Source organism: Stegostoma tigrinum, chromosome 11, assembly GCF_030684315.1.
Source record: "Stegostoma tigrinum isolate sSteTig4 chromosome 11, sSteTig4.hap1, whole genome shotgun sequence".
Classification (NCBI taxonomy): domain Eukaryota; kingdom Metazoa; phylum Chordata; class Chondrichthyes; order Orectolobiformes; family Stegostomatidae; genus Stegostoma; species Stegostoma tigrinum.
Window position 1 is genome coordinate 2,774,382 of NC_081364.1, and position 18,361 is coordinate 2,792,742.

At 45.9% G+C, this 18,361-nt stretch overlaps 1 protein-coding gene across 1 annotated transcript in view; it reads right to left on the reverse strand.

The window, feature by feature from the left end:
• LOC125460378 (mitochondrial intermembrane space import and assembly protein 40-like) overlaps positions 1-18,361 on the reverse strand; it is a 28,381-nt gene continuing 10,020 nt past the window's right edge. Inside the window, exons 2-3 of the mRNA XM_048547811.2 lie at positions 17,269-17,367; positions 1-988 (exon numbers count right to left, since the gene is read on the reverse strand). Coding sequence (XP_048403768.1) covers positions 684-988; positions 17,269-17,367 — 404 coding nt within the window. The 3' untranslated portion in view covers positions 1-683. The remainder of the gene's footprint in view (positions 989-17,268; positions 17,368-18,361) is intronic.

An 18,361-nucleotide genomic window follows, 5' to 3' on the forward strand; every position in this document is an offset into this window, starting at 1 on the left:
TACAAGGTAAAAATATCTTTAATTTACTAGATCACAAGTGTTTCCTGCATTTTGTTAGGAGGGAGATTGTTACACCGGGTAACAGCTCAGTGCGATTCAAGGATTGAATTTGTTCCTGCTCAACTCCCCCTCTCTCCACCCAACCAGGGCTGCAGACCCTTCCTATAATAGAACACTCAGCCTGGTCCCCACACTCAACATTTGGAGTTACGGTGCCACTTACCATGTACGGGCCCTCAAAGTGAGATGCTCTCCCCCAAATAATAAATCTGATCTGCTTCATTCCAGCTGTGCAAGAGAACCCCTTCCACATATAAAATCAAAAATTTTCAAAATAAAAACAAAAGAACTACAGATACTGGAAACCAGAAACAAAAACGGGAAATTGCTGGAAAAATTCTGGCAGCATCTGTGGACGTACGGTTCTGAAGAAGGGTCACTGGGCTCCGTGGAGAGAAAGCAAAGTTGACATTTCAAGCCCACTGACCCTTCTTCAGAACTGCATCTCCACAGATGCTGCCAGACCTGCTGAATTTTTCCCAGCAATTTTTGTTTTCGTTCCCTCCTTCTGATGTTTGGCATTGGCTTGACGATTTACAGACATGGGCAGAGGGGAGGGGAGCAGAAGGGGTGAACAGGGGACAGTTGTCTGGGGGAATAGGAGGACCCCCACCCTCCTCCTATTAGCTGGAGCCCTGAGCCTGGGAGGCAGGTATCTCTTGTGCTGGGAGATCAGTCTTCACTTTGCTCCTGTCTTCCTCCTCCTCCTCCTCCTCCACCTCTTCGTCTTGTGGGTACAGGTCTGGGTAGCGCTGCATGCATTCCTGCATCGTTCGGAACTGCTCCAGGCAATCGGAGCCTTTCACCTCTTCCTTGCTATAGTGGAAACAGGAGAAGGCCGATTTAAACTGCTCCCCACATGGACCACTTGCCATCCCTCCCAGGCAGGGACAGTTCCAATTGATGTCGCCATTTGGCAGGATCAGACCTGCAAACACATTTCAAGAAACACATTAAGAAATTGTAAAAATGTTGCTCACAGGAGATTTTCCAGAATGCTGTTGGTAGTCAGAGATGTGCCCAGCACAACATGGTGGACTGAATGGCCTGGTTCAGTGTTTGTTCTCCTTTCACCCAGGAGGAGTCATACAGTCATACTGCATGGGAAACAGACCCTTTGTTCAAACTCCCATCATAACCCCAAACGAAACAAGTCCCAATTGCATGCATTTGGCCATTTTTTTCCGAACCCCTCTTATTCACGTACTTATCTAGATATCTTTTAAAATGTTGTAACTCTACCTGCAACCATCACTTCCACTGGAAAGTTATTCCACACGCAAACCACAAAAATGTTGCCTTTTTAAACATGCCCTTTTTTAAAACTTTCTCCTCTTGCCTTAAAAATATGGTCCCTAGTTTTGAACTCCAACACCGTTCAGAAAAGACTTTTGCTATTCACCTTATCTATGCCCCTCACGACTTTATAAACACCGGCCCCTCGGAAGATCACCCCTCAACCTCCTACACCATGTAAAAAGTCCCAGCCTCTCCTTATAACTCAAAGCCTCTAGTCCAGGCAACACCCTGGTAAATCTTTTCTGAACCCTCTCCAATAATATCCTTCCTATAGGAGGGTGACCAGAACTGAATTGAAATGTTCCACATTGATGATTCCACTGGCCCTGGTGATCTAGCTGGGCCCGGGCTGATGCTCTGGAAACCTGGGTTCAAACCCACTAATGATAACTGGTGTAATTTGAATTCAATCAAAAAACATCTGGATTTGAAACCTAGTGAGAGGAATGTGACCATGGAATTATCATAGGCTCCTTTTTTTAAAAATGACAACCAATTTGGTTCACCAATGTCCTTTAGGAAAGGAAATTTGCTGTCCTTACCTGGTCTGGCACACATGTAACTTCAGTCCCACAGCAACATTGTTAAGGATCTCAACTGCCCTGTGAAAAGGCCCTAGAGACACAGGCCCTCAGCTCCAGGGAAATTAGAGATGGACGAAAACTGCTGGGCTTGCCACTGATGCCTAAAGCTCACGAATAAAACCAAAATTTAAGGTTCTGTCTGCTCTCTCAGGCTGATGTAAAATTCCAAAGTAGAGCAGGAGTTGGGGTTGTTGGAGCATTTTTTTTATTCTATTCATTTATGGGATGTGGATGTCACTGGCTGGCCAGCATTTACTGCCACTTATCCTCTATTACTACACACATAGATTCCACAAGCAATCTGTGCCCAAATCAGTTGCTGCTCTTCCCAGATTACAGCAGTGACTATATTTCAAAATACTGGCTATGAGACATTCTGAGGCTTTCTTTTCATATTCATTTGCAGGATGTGGGCATCACTAGCTAGAGCAGATTTATTGCCCATCCCTAACTGCCCAGAGGGTAATTGAGAGTCAACCATATTGCTGTGGTTCTGGAGTCACATGTAGGCCAGACCAGGTGAGGATGGCAGTTTCCCTCCCTAAAGGACATTTGTGAACCAGATGGGTTTTTCCAGACAATCGACAATGGATTCATGATCATCAATAGATTTTTAATTCTAGTGGTGAGTGGGGTTCCACAGGGCTCTGTCCTTGGGCCTCTACTGTTTGTAATTTTTATTAATGACTTGGATGAGGGGATCGAAGGATGGGTCAGCAAGTTTGCAGACGACACAAAGGTCGGAGGTGTCGCTGACAGTGTAGAGGGCTGTTGTAGGCTGCAGCGGGACATTGACAGGATGCAGAGATGGGCTGAGAGGTGGCAGATGGAGTTCAACCTGGATAAATGCGAGGTGATGCATTTTGGAAGGTCGAATTTGAAAGCTGAGTACAGGATTAAGGATAGGATTCTTGGCAGCGTGGAGGAACAGAGGGATCTTGGTGTGCAGATACATAGATACCTTAAAATGGCCACCCAAGTGGACAGGGTTGTTAAGAAAGCATATGGTGTTTTGGCTTTCATTAACAGGGGGATTGAGTTTAAGAGTCGTGAGATCTTATTGCAGCTCTATAAAACTTTGGTTAGACCGCACTTGGAATACTGCGTCCAGTTCTGGGCGCCCTATTATAGGAAAGATGTGGATGCTTTGGAGAGGGTTCAGAGGAGGTTTACCAGGATGCTGCCTGGACTGGAGGGCTTATCTTATGAATAGAGGTTGACTGAGCTCGGTCTCTTTTCATTGGAGAAAAGGAGGAGGAGAGGGGACCTAATTGAGGTATACAAGATAATGAGAGGCATAGATAGAGTTGATAGCCAGAGACTATTTCCCAGGGCAGAAATGGCTAACATGAGGGGTCATAGTTTTAAGCTGGTTGGAGGAAAGTATAGAGGGGATGTCAGAGGCAGGTTCTTTACACAGAGAGTTGTGAGAGCATGGAATGCGTTGCCAGCAGCAGTTGTGGAAGCAAGGTCATTGGGGTCATTTAAGAGACTGCTGGACATGTATATGGTCACAGAAATTTGAGGGTGCATACATGAGGATCAATGGTCGGCACAACATTGTGGGCTGAAGGGCCTGTTCTGTGCTGTACTGTTCTATGTTCTATGTTCTATGTTCTATGTACCTATTGAATTCATATTCCACCTTCTGCCATGGCAGGATTTGAACTTGGGTCTTCGAACATTACCTGGGTCTCTGGATTAACAGTCCAGCAATAATACCACTAGGCTGTCACCTCCTTAAATTTCAAACCACAAGGAATTTTACGGGAATAAAGTGAGAGAGAGATGGTTTTTGGTGGCAGGAAGAATTGTCAAAAAAAATACAGGGTGGCAGATGAGTAGGGATGTTTTTACAACAGCAAGTTGTGATCTGGAATGCATTGCTAGAAGGGGTAACGGAGGCTGATTAAAAGGGTAATTTTGCAAAAGGGAATGAGAAAATTGCTTGAAAATGTGTAGATGATGGGGGCGGAGAGCGTGGGGGTTGGGGGGGGGGGGAGGGGGGAGAGCTGTGAGTAATTATTTATCTATTCCAAAGAATCAGCTCTATCATGATTTTCTGAATAATGCTCTCATCTATCATTAAAACAGCCTGCAAATGTATTCACACGAAAGGAGAAGCTGATGAAGCCAGAAATCTGTCAGCTTCTGTAAAGCAGCCAGGGGAGAGTGAAAAGGACCAAGGGCACAATTTGAAGATATTGTGAGTGTCTGAGCGAGGGGGAGTGAGCAGGCTACAGCAGTTCAGGGATGCTAACACTGGCCCCTGTCCTCCCTGGGGCAGGTGATGGGGGCACAGGGAATGTGGGAGGTGTACGGGGTAAATGGGGCAGTCAGTTTTCCATGCTCACTCACAAGTGCCACTCACCGAGATGAGACTCAGCTGCAATGGAATCTGCAGTTCACCAGCCTGCCGGCAGTCCTGGTACATCAACGTTGCTCTGCTACTTGATTAGAGTACGGCAGGTTGTCATATCAATTCAGAAAGACAGAAAGGGTGAGCAACAGACGAGCAAACTGGGGATAAAAGTAAAAGAGGGAGCTTGGAAGCATGTATGGAGAAGGGAGAGGGACAGAATCTAGTCAGAATAGAAATATGGGGAGAGTGTGGTGCCAGGGTGAGGGAAAATGTCACTGGAATGGTCAAGTAGAGGCACAGTCTCTGCGGACGATGCTTCAAACCCCTCCATGCCCGAGGGGAATAAGAGAGCCTGAAAGCTAGTCTCCATTATGGTGTCTGTGGAGCAAAACGCCACTCAGCCTGTTCCACCATTCAATAAGATCATAGCTGATAACTTGCTCCACATTCTCACCACTTCATTCCCTTGCCTACCAATAATTGATCTCCTCCGCCTTAAAAATATTCACATATTCTGCTTCCATTGCGTTTGAGGAAGACAGTTCCAAAGATTCATGACCGTCTGAGAGAAAAAAAAGTTCTCCTTTTCCCTGTCTTAAATGTGTGACCATCACCCCCTGACTTTTAAACAGTGAGCCATAGTCCCCGATTCTCACACAATTTCTGCACATCTACTCTGTCGAGACCCCTCAGGATTCATCACATTTCAATCAGATCAACTCTTATTGCTCAGAACTTTTGTGGACACAAGCTCAGCCCATCCGACCTTTCCTCAAAAGGCAATCTGCCCTTTTCATGTCTGGCCTACAGGAGACTCCAGGCCTACAGCAACGTGGTTGACTGTTAACTGCCCACGGAAAGGGCCGGGTAAGACACGCAGTTCAAGAGTATTTAGGAATGGGCAATAAATTCTCACTCAGCCAACAGCATCCACATCCTGTGACTGAATACGTAAGACAAAGTGGCTCTCTTTGGCACAGTGACAGTGTCCTTGTGCCTGGGCTGGGAGGCACAGGTTCAAGTCTCACCTACTCTAGAGATGCACAATAATATATCTGAACAGCATGATTAGGGAAAGAAAATAGGTAAATAAGACAGGGCTGGAAATAGTGGAGGGGATGACAGAGAGAGAGAGAGAGAGAGAAAGCACAGTCTTGGATTCTCCAGCATCTGCAGTTCCCATTATCACAGTATAAAATGTGTCAGAGTTTCTGATATATTATGATTGGGTAAATTGGGGAGAAATTGAGAGCTGCATACTGTCTCAATGATTTACACACTATTGATGAAAAGATGCTTAGGGACACAGTGCTTAAGGTCAGATAAATCTAAAGTCAAACAGCACATTCCAAGAATATGAACAATCTCCTGTATTATCTCCCTCCTAATGATTGTCACTGTAAATTATACACAGTGCAGATGGCTCCTTCAGAGGGGATGATAATCACAGACATGCACTGAAGATTAAAATGTTCTGCTGTGTTGCATTGCTGCTGGAAGTGGCCTGCTCCCCATTCATATGAGGGCAGACTGGAACATGGAAATCAGGAAGAACATATAGGGAGCTTTGAAATTTAGTGCAGGAATTGGCGCTGAGCAGATCAGAGTCTACCTGGGCAATTGGGTTTGGTAAAGAGCCCTTTCTCTCAGGAAGGAGTTCAGACTTTGAAGTGGGGAGCAGCACAGAGTAACCAGAATGATACTGGGTCTAAATGACCGAAATTGAAAGGGTGGGTTGCATGTGAGGCTTGAATTTCCTTGAATACAGAACAAAGTGACAGTCCGGCAGAGATGTTAAAATAATCAAGGGGCTGGCTGTCTAAATATAGGAACATTAATTCCTCTGTTGGGTTTTTGGGAGGGTGGGGGTGGTGTAGAAAGAAGCCAGAGCCAGGGGACGCAACCTTAAAATTAGAACCATTTCAGTAAAAATCAAAGCAAGCAAGGTGATGATGGATAATAAAAAGTGTGAAGCTGGATGAACACAGCAGGCCAAGCAGCATCTCAGGAGCACAAAAGCTGATGTTTCGGGCCTAGACCCTTCATCAGAGAGGGGGATGGGGTGAGGGTTCTGGAATAAATAGGGAGAGAGGGGGGGGCCGACCGAAGATGGAGAGAAAAGAAGATAGGTGGAGAGGAGAGTATAGGTGGGGAGGTAGAGAGGGGATAGGTCAGTCCAGGGAAGACGGACAGGTCAAGGAGGTGGGACGAGGTTAGTAGGTAGGAAACGGAGGTGCAGCTTGGGGTGGGAGGAAGGGATGGGTGAGAGGAAGAACAGGTTAGGGAGGCAGAGACAGGCTGGGCTGGTTTTGGGATGCAGTGGGGGGGAAGGGAAGAGCTGGGCTGGTTGTGTGGTGCAGTGGGGGAAGGGGACGAACTGGGCTGGTTTTGGGATGCGGTGGGGGAAGGGGAGATTTTGAAGCTGGTGAAGTCCGTATTGATACCATGGGGCTGCAGGGTTCCCAAGCGGAATATGAGTTGCTGTTCCTGCAACCTTCGGGTGGCATCATTGTGGCAGTGCAGGAGGCCCATGATGGACATGTCATCTAAAGAATGGGAGGGGGAGTTGAAATGGTTCGCGACTGGGAGGTGCAGTTGTTTATTGCGAACCGAGTGGAGGTGTTCTGCAAAGCGGTCACCAAGCCTCCGCTTGGTTTCCCCAATGTAGAGAGAGCCACACCGGGTACAATGGATACAGTATACCACATTGGCAGATGTGCAGGTGAATCTCTGCTTAATATGGAAAGTCATCTTGGGGCCTGGGATAGGGGTGAGGGAGGAGGTGTGGGGGCAAGTGTAGCATTTCCTGCGGTTACAGGGGAAGGTGCCGGGTGTGGTGGGGTTAAAGGGCAGTGTGGAGCGAACAAGGGAGTCACGGAGAGTGTGGTCTCTCCGGAAAGCAGACAAGGGTGGGGATGGAAAAATGTCTTGGGTGGTGGGGTCGGATTGTAAATGGCGGAAGTGTCGGAGGATGATGCGTTGTATCTGGAGGTTGGTGGGGTGTTGTGTGAGAACGAGGGGGATCCTCTTAGGGCGGTTGTGGCAGGGGCGGGGTGTGAGGGATGTGTTGCGGGAAATGCGGCCAAGGGCGTTCTCGACCAATGTGGGGGGAAAATTGCGGTCCTTGAAGAACTTGGACATCTGGGATGTGCGGGAGTGGAATGCCTCATTGTGGGAGCAGATGCGGCGGAGGCAGAGGAATTGGGAATAGGGGATGGAATTTTTGCAGGAGGGTGCCCTCCACCCCACCACACCTGGCACCTTCCCCTGCAACCGCAGGAAGGGCTACACTTGCCCCCACACCTCCTCCCTCACCCCCATCCCAGGGCCCAAGATGACTCTCCATATCAAACAGATGTTCACCTGCACACCTGCCAGTGTGGTATACTGTATCCATTGTACCCGGTGTGGCTACCTCTACATTGGGGAAACCAAGCGGAGGCTTGGGGGCCGCTTTGCAGAACACCTCTGCTCGGTTCGCAATAAACAACTATACCTCCCAGTCGCAAACCATTTCAACTCCCCCTTCCATTCTTTAGATGACATGTCCATCATGGACCTCCTGCAGTGCCACAATGATGCCACCCGAAGGTTGCAGGAACAGCAACTCATATTCCGCCTGGGAACCCTGCAGCCCAATGGTATCAATGTGGACTTCACCAGCTTCAAAATCTCCCCTTCCCCCACCGCATCCCAAAACCAGCCATGTTCATCCCCTTCCCCCAATGCACCACACAACCAGCCCAGCTCTTCCCCTCCACCCACTGCATCCCAAAACCAGTCCAACCTGTCTCTGCCTCCCTAACCTGTTCTTCCTCTCACCCATCTCTTCCTCCCACCCCAAGCCGCACCTCCATTTCCTACCTAATAACCTCGTCCCACCTCCTTGACCTGTCTGTCTTCACCGGACTGACCTATCCCCTCCCTACCTCCCCACCTATACTCTCCTCTCCACCTATCTTCTTTTCTCTCCATCTTCGGTCCGCCTCCCCCTCTCTCCCTATTTATTTCAGAACCCTCACCCCATCCCCCTCTCTGATGAAGGGTCTAGGCCCGAAACGTCAGCTTCTGTGCTCCTGAGATGCTGCTTGGCCTGCTGTGTTCATCCAGCTTCACACTTTATTATCTTGGATTCTCCAGCATCTGCAGTTCCCATTATCATCAAGGTGATGAGGGAAATCAATGCTGTTGATGGGATCTTGCTGTGTGTAATTTGTTTGCCATGTTTCTTACAGTGATGACACAAAGGCTTAGTGCACAGGAGGCTGCCATTCGGTCCATCATGTTAAAACACTATCCAGGCTAATCCCTGTAGGTACGCCACCTCAACAGTATATCTAAGTATTTTTCAATGTGATGAGGGTTCCTACCTCTATTATCACTTCAGGAAGTGAGCTCCCCACATTTACTGCATGTAAAATATTACTCCACTTCTGGGTCGATTTAGTTTTTAATCCACTGGTTATTGATCATACTGCTAAAGAAAGAAATTTGTCGGCTTCACTTTGCCTGGACCCCTCACCTTAATTGAATCTTCCCACCATCTCCTCTGTTCCAAAGCAAACTCCTCTAACTTATCCAATCTTTCCTCGTCGCTAAGATATCCCATTCCCAGTAACATCCCTGGAAGTCTCCTCTGGCTCCTCTTCAGGGCAATCATATCCTTCCTGAAATGTGTTGCCCAGAAGGTCTAGCTGGTATGTGGAACAGTTCAGGTCTAACCTCGGTGCCTCAGATAACAAAGGAAACATCCTGCCTGCCCTCTTCGTCACCTTATCAGCTTCCAGGTCCCCAGTTTCAAATCACACTATGGCCTCGCACCTCCTCTCTTCTACCCTGTACCCACTGAAATCAGAGTACCTCTAATTCTGGCCACTTCAGCATCCTCCCCTCTTAACCACTCATGGTACCTGTGCCTTCGCCCAAGGTGATAGCCTAGTGATATTAAGACTATTAATCTAGAGACCCAGGTAACTTTATGGGGGCCTGGGTGAGAATGCCTTGATGGCAGACGGTGGAATGCAAAATAAACAAAAGAAACCTGGAATTAAGAGTCTTATGATGATCATGAATCCACTGTCGATTGCCAGAAAAACCCATCTGGGTTCACTAATGCCCTTTAGGGAAGAAAACTACCATCCTTACCTGGTCCAGCCTACATGTGGCTGCAGATCCATTGGGCAATTAGGAATAGGCAATAAATGCTCGCCCACATTCTGCGATTGAATAATTAAAAAAAGGGGGCTCCGGAATGATCTCCCTATAACTCTCTGCCTCTCTCTTCTCTTTTAAGACATTTCTTTGAATGAATTCTTTGTTCATTGCCAGGACGGATAATAAGACGCTTCCTCTGAAAAATGGTTCTGTGATCCATCTGTACACACACATGATGAACATGACATCACATCCTTCATGTGAAAGTAAAAGAGCTGCTGGTTAGCAATGCTTCATGCAACCTGAAGCGCAACAAGTTTACTTGAACGGCATTATGCCAGACAATTTGTCTCAGGCTAATGGAAGATACTGAGCTAAGGTAGGAATGGCTTGACTTTGACAGGGATTACGAGAGGACTGGTGAAGGATTGATAAAGTCACGGTTTCTGCAGCTACTGCCGCTTTGTACTCTCAAGGAAGGAAGCAGTTAGGTGATACGACTGCAATGAGCTGTGGAAGGAATATCAAGACATGGTTAATGTTTTCAGATAGTTGCCAAATATCACTGCAATTCTGCGTGTGGGCAAAGTGTTCCACCTGGTAAAAACCAAAACAACTTGGATGCTGTAAATCAGGAACAAAAACAGAGTTACTGCAAAAGCTCAACAGGGCTGGCAGCATCTGTGAATGCAAAAACAAAGTTAAAACAGTTCCTCTCTGAGGAAGGGTCACCAGACCTGAAACATTAACTCTGTTTTCTCCTTCACAGATGCTGCCAGACCTGCTGAGCTTTCTCAGCAGCTTTGTTTTTGTTCCACCTGGTGCTGTCTTTAAAAGCTGCCTCAGTGAACAAGCTTTCAGTTGCCTGCCTGAATGATTCACACAGGCCAGCAGCATCCTTTGTCTTTTAGAATGATAGAATCCCTACAGTGTGGAAACAGACCATTCAGCCCAACCAGTCCACAGGGCCCCTCCGAAGACCATTCCGCCCAGACCCATTCCCCTACTCGTACATTTCCCTTGTCTCATCCACCTGACCTAAACAACCCTGGGCACTATGGGCAATTTAGCATGGCCAATCCCCCGAGCCTGCACATCTTTGGACTGCAGGAGGAAACAGGAGCACCCGGAGGAAACCCCACGGACATGGGGAGAACGTGCAAACCCTGCACAGACAGCCACCTGAGGCTAGAATTGAACTACATGATAACACTTCAGTGAAAAGCCTCTGAATGATTCACCACATTAGAAGCACCACATAAACGTGAGCTGTTGTCACACATTAATGGTAGAATTAGTGTTTACACAGCAGCTATCACAGCCTCAGGACTCCACACCCCCCCCCTCACTGACCAAAGTGCTTCATGGTGATGTAATTCTGAACTGCAGTCACTATGAAATGCCCACAAGACCAAGTTTCCACATTAGTTCACTGGCTAGCACTCTTGCCTCAGAGCCACAAGGTTCTGGGTTCTAGCCACATATCCCAGTGTAATACCGAGGGAGTGCTGCACTGTCAGAGGTCCTGCTCTTTGGAAAAGTCCTTTCAAATGAATGGTCAAGATCCCATGACAGTACTTTGGTGAAGACCAGTCAATGCCTGCATCAATTTTTATCCCTCAATCAATAGCACTAAAACAGATTACCTGATCACTATTACAATACACTTTGTGGGAGCTTGCTGTGTGAAAATTAGCTGCCAAGTTTCCTTCATTACAAGTGATATGTTGAGAAAGTACCTCAAGAGTCTCAAGACATCCTGAGCCATGAAAGGTATTAAAGAAATATATGTATGTTTTTTTTCTTTCAGGAAACAATTTCTGACTAGGAAGGGTAAAAGCTGGCCTTTATTGCCACCTTGTGGCTGGCAATATTTCAGTGTGCTTTCATTTAAAATAACATACAATTTACCTTTATCTATCAAACCAACGAGACTGTGAAAACAATGGGATTAACAACTTCCGATAAATGTGAAACAAAAACTTTCTCTTTCCATTGATGCTGCAAAACATGCTGAGTGTTTTCAGTATTTTCTGTTTTTATTTCTAATTCTCCTTGAGAAGGTCATGCTGAAGGTCATTTCTTGAACCATGGCAGCTTTGCCAGAATTATTCTTTCAGGAATGTGGGCATCACTGGCCTGGCCAGCACTTATTGCCCATTCGTGACTGTTCAGGGGGAATTAAGAGTCAACCATATTGCTGTGCATTTGGAGTCACATACAGGCCAGCCCAGTGTTACAAACCACTGGGGTAACGCACTGTAAATCCAGTTATACCAAACGTTTTTTTAAGAAGTTCAGCACAGTTCAGATCAAGGTTGATGGAAAGTACAGACCAGGCTCCTGTACTAACCAAGAATAATTGCTTATAAGTAACTAAATTATAGCTACAATTGGTATAAACCATTGGCATACAACACTACAAACTAAAACTCTTAACCTCTATAAAGTCCCTCTTACACACAAATAGGGAAAGCAGATAAAAACTGAACTACGGATGCTGTAAATCAAAAACAGCTGGAAAAGCTCAGCACGGTACGGCAGCGTCTGTGGAGAGAAATCAGAGTTAACAATTCAGGTCAAGTGAGCTCTGAAGAAGGGTTACTCGACCCGAAATGTTAACTGTGATTTCTCTTCACAGATGCTGCCAGATCTGCTGAGCTTTTCCAGCAACATCTGTTTTTAAATGGAAAAGAACTTATTGGTGAAGGTACTGGAAAGTCAGTTAAATGTTCTTTGCTCCTCATTTCTGATGTCAAGATGACCCTACTTCAGCTAGTCAGGCCCTTATTGGTCTGGAAACTTCCACCGGTTTGTAAGATGTACTGAGTGACAGATTCATTTGGGAAATGTCTGATTTATAATTTAAAACTCACGGCTGACAGTAATTGCTGCAGGAAACGCAAACCAGTTTTCTTCAAGCTTAAGCTGCATTTTTTTTAAACAGCAAATAACAGGCAGCTTCTGCTGTGCAGAACGACAGCACATGCCTCTGTGCCTTTCTCTCACTGTGTCCCTGCAACTTGCTTCCAGTTCCAACCTGCTCAGTTAGCTGAGAACTAATCAGTGCTACTTGCAAACAATTGCTCAGCTCCAGATCTCTGCACATTGCAGGAACCCACAGGTTTTGAATTTCTTATTGTGAAATTATGCAGTCATTCCAATAAATCCCTGTTATAAAAACAGCTTTTTGCTCATTGCAATTCTTCCTTACACCAGGTAAGTATGACATTGAGGTGTCAGTGTTGGACTGAGGTGGACAAAGTCAGAAGTCACACAACACCAGGTTATTATCCAACAGATTTACTTGGAATCACAAGCTTTTGGAGAACTGCGACTACATCAGGTCAGATTTGACCCTGGCGAAGGAGCAGTGCAACGAAAGCTTGTGATTTCAAATACACCCGAGATAACAAGGTGTAGAGCTGGATGAACACAGCAAGCCAAGCAGCATCAGAGGAGCAGGAAAGGTGATATTTTGGGCCTAGACCCTTCTTCAGAAATGGGGGAGGGGAAGGGGATTCTGAAATAAATAGGGATAGAGGGCGGGACGGATAGAAGATGGATAAAGGAGAAGATAGGTGTAGAGGAGACAGACAGGTCAGAGACAGGGATGGAGCCAGTAAAGGTGAGGGTAGGTTGTGAGTGAGGGAGAGGATAGGTTAGTCCGGGGAGGACGGACAGGTCAGGTGGGCGGAATGAGGTTAGTAGGAAGGAGTTGGGGGTGGAGCTTGATGTAGGAGGAGGAGATAGGTAGGAGGATGGACAGGTTAGGGAGGCGGGGATGAGCTGGGCTGGATCGAGGATGTGGTTGGGGGAGGGGAGATTTTGAAGCTTGTGACGTCCACACTACTACCGGCTGCACCGCCACCTCTTTGACCTGTCTGTCTCCTTTCCACCTATCTTCTCCTCTATCCACCTTCTATCTGCCTCCTCCCTCTCCCTATTTACTTCAGAACTCCCATCCCCTCCCCCATTTCTGAAGGAGGGTCTAGACCTGAAATGTCAGCTTTCCTGCTCCTCTGATGCTTTTTGGCCTGCTGTGTTCATCCAGCTCTACACCTTGTTATCTCAGATTCTCCAGCATCTGCAGTTCCTACTACCCCTTTCAAATACACTGTTGGATTATAACTTGGGCCATGAGACTTCTGACAGGTAAACGTGCTCAAATTTTCTTCCCTAAAGGACAACATTGTGAAATCAATCGACAGTGGTTACACGGTTACACGGTCACATTAAGCTAGATTCTTTTATTTCAGATTTTCATTTAATTCAAATTCACAATCAGTCACAGCGAGATTCAAACCAGTGTCCCCAGGACATTAGCTTGGGGCTCTGGATTAATGTCCCAGTGACATTACCACTACACCACCAGCTTCCATTGCAGTCCTGCAAAATCCAGCTGTACATGCTGGTGGCCAATCAAACATTAACTGGAGGAGGGGGCTCCACAAATACCCCCATCCTCAATGACATGGGAGCTCAGCACATCAGTGTGAAAAAAAGGCTAAAACAAATGCAATAAAATTCATCCAGAAGCGCCGTGTGCATCATCCATCTCGGCCTCCTCCAGTAGTCCCCCAGAATCCAGTCAATATGATTCATTCCACATAATTTCAAGAACTAGTTGAAAGCACCGGACACTGTAAAGGCTATGGGCTCTGGCAATGCTACTGAATGCCTGTCCTTCAGATCCTGGCATGGCCCAAGCCAAGCTGTACCCGTACAGTTAAAACATTGACGTCTTCCCAACAGCCGGGAAAATTGCCCAGGTATGTCCTGTGCACAAAAAGCAGGTCAAATTCAACACAGCCAATTACCATGCTCAGCACTAACCTGCTCACTGATGCTCAGTTTAGGTTCTGTTACTTGGCTCTTCACCACATTACATTACAGAGCTTGGCTCTGATCACAGACAAAAGATCTGAATTCTGGAGGTGAGGTGAGAATGACAGCCCCGATGTCAGGGCTGTATTTGACCGAGTATGGTATCTAGGAGCCCTAGCACAATTGGAATCAATTGGTATCAAGGCGAAAACTCTCTGGTGGTTGGAGTCATACCTGGCACACAGGAAGATGGTTCTGCTTGTTGCAGATCAGTCGTCTCAGCTCCAGGGCATCTCTGCAGGAGCTCTTCAGGGTAGTGTCACAGGCCCAGCCATCTTCAGCTGCTTCATCAATGACCTTCCCTCCATCATAAGGTCAGAAGTGAGGATGTTCATCAATGATTATACAATGTTCAGCACCATTCCCAACTTCTCAGATATGGAAGAAAGCCATTTTCGAATGCAACAAGACCCGGACAATATCAAGGCTTGTGCTAAAAAAGTGGCAAGTAACATTCATGCCACACAAATACCAGGCAATGACGATTTTGAAAGAGAGCTACCAATCAGAGCTTCTTGACATTCCAAGAATTACTGAATTCCCACTTTCATCAGCATTGTGGGCCTACTTACACCAAATGGACTGCAGCAACGTGAGAAGGTAGCTCACTGCCACCTTCTCAAGGGCAATTACAAATGAGCAAAAAATGCAAAAGTAATTATATCCTGTGGATTACTTGAAACAAGATACAGCACGGGGTTAGATACAGAGTAAAAGCGCCCCCTACACTGTCCCCCCCCCAGGACAGGGACAGCATGGGGTACAGAGACAGACATGGAGGTGTGTGTACAGAGTCTAACAGGAAATATTGGAAAGGTGATTAAATAGCTGATGCAACCCTTGACTTGATGCTTGAAGCAGAGAACTGCAGCAGCAATTTTGCAGTATGCATTCATAAATCACTGCTTGGGGCTCAGGCTGAAGCATTGTGTCTTATTCAGGGCACCACAGTTTAGGATGGATTTCAAGGCCCTTGATGGGGTGCAGAGGGAAACTCACCAGAATTATATCAGGGACTTGAATGTGGAGGAACTGGAGAAGATGGGACTGCTGTCCTTTACAGCAGAGAAGGTAAAGGGAAGTTTGATAGGAGTGTTCATCATCAATGAGAATTCTGATAGAATACAGGAGGTGTCACTGTACCCAGCGGCAAAGGAACATGAAAACAACCAGTGACAAGACAAGGACAGTGATTTTATTTTATTTTTACTGCACTAATATTTTATGCCCTGAAAGGGCAGTGGAAGCAGATTCAAGAAGAACTTACAAAAGGGGATTGGATAAATACTTGAAAGACGTAGCTTTCATGAGTGAGTCCAATTGGAAAGCTGTTTCAAGCAGCCAGCACAGGTAATTAGATTGAACGGCCTGTTTCTGAGCTGCAAAAGTCTGTGGAAGTGACAGCCAGGATGAGCTGATAAATGGTGTTTCCCTGGGATTTTTGGATGGACTCTGTAGATAATACCCTTGTTCTTATCAACAGTGATCCATGGCATATTTTACATTTGATACAGGGGAGTGGACTGGTTTCAGTAGGGTCAATCTTTGGCTTCAGCTGATTAATAATGCCAGGGCTGGGGATGTTTGCTGATGATTGCACTATGTTCAGCTCCATTCACAACTCCACTCCCAATAAGGCTGGTTGTTCCAGCCAATAACATGAAGGAGCGGTGTCCAGCCTCAGCCCAGTCCATTGTACAAACCATTCACTGCATGTACGCATCAGCTGGTGTCTACACTCAAAGCCAAACTGTTTCCTTCACGTACAATAGCATCAATAACACCTGTTACTGATGTAGCTCGCTCTGATTCACCTCAGGAGGATTCATAGGAAGGTAAATCAAACACAATTTAACACTGAGCTACACATGAGGTTGGCAGGACAGGTGACCAAGACCTCCACAGAAGGAGAGAGATTTTAAACATTGAAATCTATGATTCCGGGAAGGCAATGCAGGGAGCTATTTGGCTCATCACGTTTATACCTGCTCTCTGAATGAGCTGAATTGTTACTTAGAGCAGGAGAATGGTACTTTCTCCAAAAACCTGCACCTTGGCCCTATTTAAATTAACATCTATTGCCCTACTGAATACTGCAATTGTGATCAGAGATAACGAGAACTGCAGATGCTGGAGAATCCAAGATAACAAAGTTGGGGCTAGATGAACACAGCAGGACAAGCAGCATCTTAGGAGCATAAAAGCTGACGTTTCAGGCCTAGGATGAAGGGTCTCGGCCCGAAACGTCAGCTTTTGTGCTCCTAAGATGCTACTTGGCCTGCTGTGTTCATCCAGCCCCACACTTTGTTATCTTGAATACTGCAATTGAATCTGTTTCCACCAAACTTCCAGACTTGAACTAAGTGAACAACATTTTCTTAAATGAAACTGAGAGCAAAACACAGATGCTGAAAATCTGAAACAAAAACAGAAATTGCTGGAGAAATTCAGCAGGTCTGGCAGCATCTGTCAGTTAAAGTTTTGACTCCAATATGACTCTTCCTCAGAACTTTTCACACATTACATTTGCTTCTTCAGCAAATCACCTGAAATCTGTGCCTTCTTGTTTTTGATCATTTTATGAGCAGGAACAATTTCCCCCTATCTATTCTGTACAGTCTCTCACGATTTTGAAACCTCTATCTAATCTTGTCTTAGCCCTCTCTTCGCTGAAGAAAAACGTCTCAACCTCTTTAATCTACCTCCGCAACTCAAGTTTCTCTTCACTTGTAACAATGATGTCAAACAGATAGGGAGTTTTAGGGAAAGAGTTCCACAGCTTAGGACCTTGGCAACTGAAAACATGGCTATCACAGGTAGATCAGAGGGATCTTTGTTTGGTGGCAGAGCTTAGTCATTGACCATTGCTGGAGCTTACAGATATGCATCACGAACAAACATCCACTCAACGCAAACACTCACCGTGCTCTTCATAAGGGTCATTGGGATCATCCTCAATTAACTCAGCACTGCTGGGAGCTTCGTGATCCTCCTTGGTGACAAAAATGACCTTGTCTTTGCCTGAAAGTCAAAGGAGAATCCATCAGACTTGGAAAGAAACTGAAAAGAACGAACTTGCATTTCTATAGCACCTAGAACTCATCCTCAGGACAACTCAACTTGTTGTGCATCCATTCACAAAGTGTTACTGCTGTTTAAATTTCAACCTAACGTTCTCTGCTCCAGAAGAAATGTTCCCAGCATCTGCAGCCTCTCCTCATGAATGTGATCTTCCATCCTTGGTAGCAGCATCATTAATTTTTTTTAAAAATATATGCTGCACTGCTTTATGAGGGAATTGGTAGCAAATGGGAATGTCATTGGATTATTAACCCAGAGGCTCAGGTTAACACCCTGGAATGTAAATTCAATTAATAAATCTGGAACTCAATTTATGGAATTGATGACCAGTGACAGCAGTAAAAGCCTGTCTGGTTTACTAATGGAAGGGAACCTGCCATCCTTAACACGTGGGACAGGTGTCTGTAACTCCAAACCTACAGCAGTGTGATTACAGCGTCAGGCAGCACAGAAACAGAGCCTTTGGTCCACTTGTCCATGCCAACCAAATTTTCTAAAGCAAAATAGTTCCACTTGCCTGTGTTTGACCCATATCACTCTAAATGTATCTTACTCATGTGCCTGTCCAAATGTCTTTTAAATGTTGTAACTATTCCTACATCTACCACCACCTCTGGTGCTTCATTCCTTGTACGACAGACCACCCCCTGCGTGAAAACATTGCCTCTCAGGCCCCTTTTAAATTTTTCTCCTCTCACCCTAAAAGTGTGTCCCTTAGTTTTGAACTCCCTCTTTGCTATTCAGTTTATATATACCCCTCACGATTTCATAAACCTCTATAAATTCACCCCTTAACCTCCTGCGCTCCAGCAAAAAATTAATTCCCAGCCTATCCAACCTCTCTTCATAACTCAAACCCTCCAGCCCCAGCAACATCCAGGGAAACCTTTTCTGAACCCTCTGCAATTTAATAATATCCTTCCCAATAGGCAGG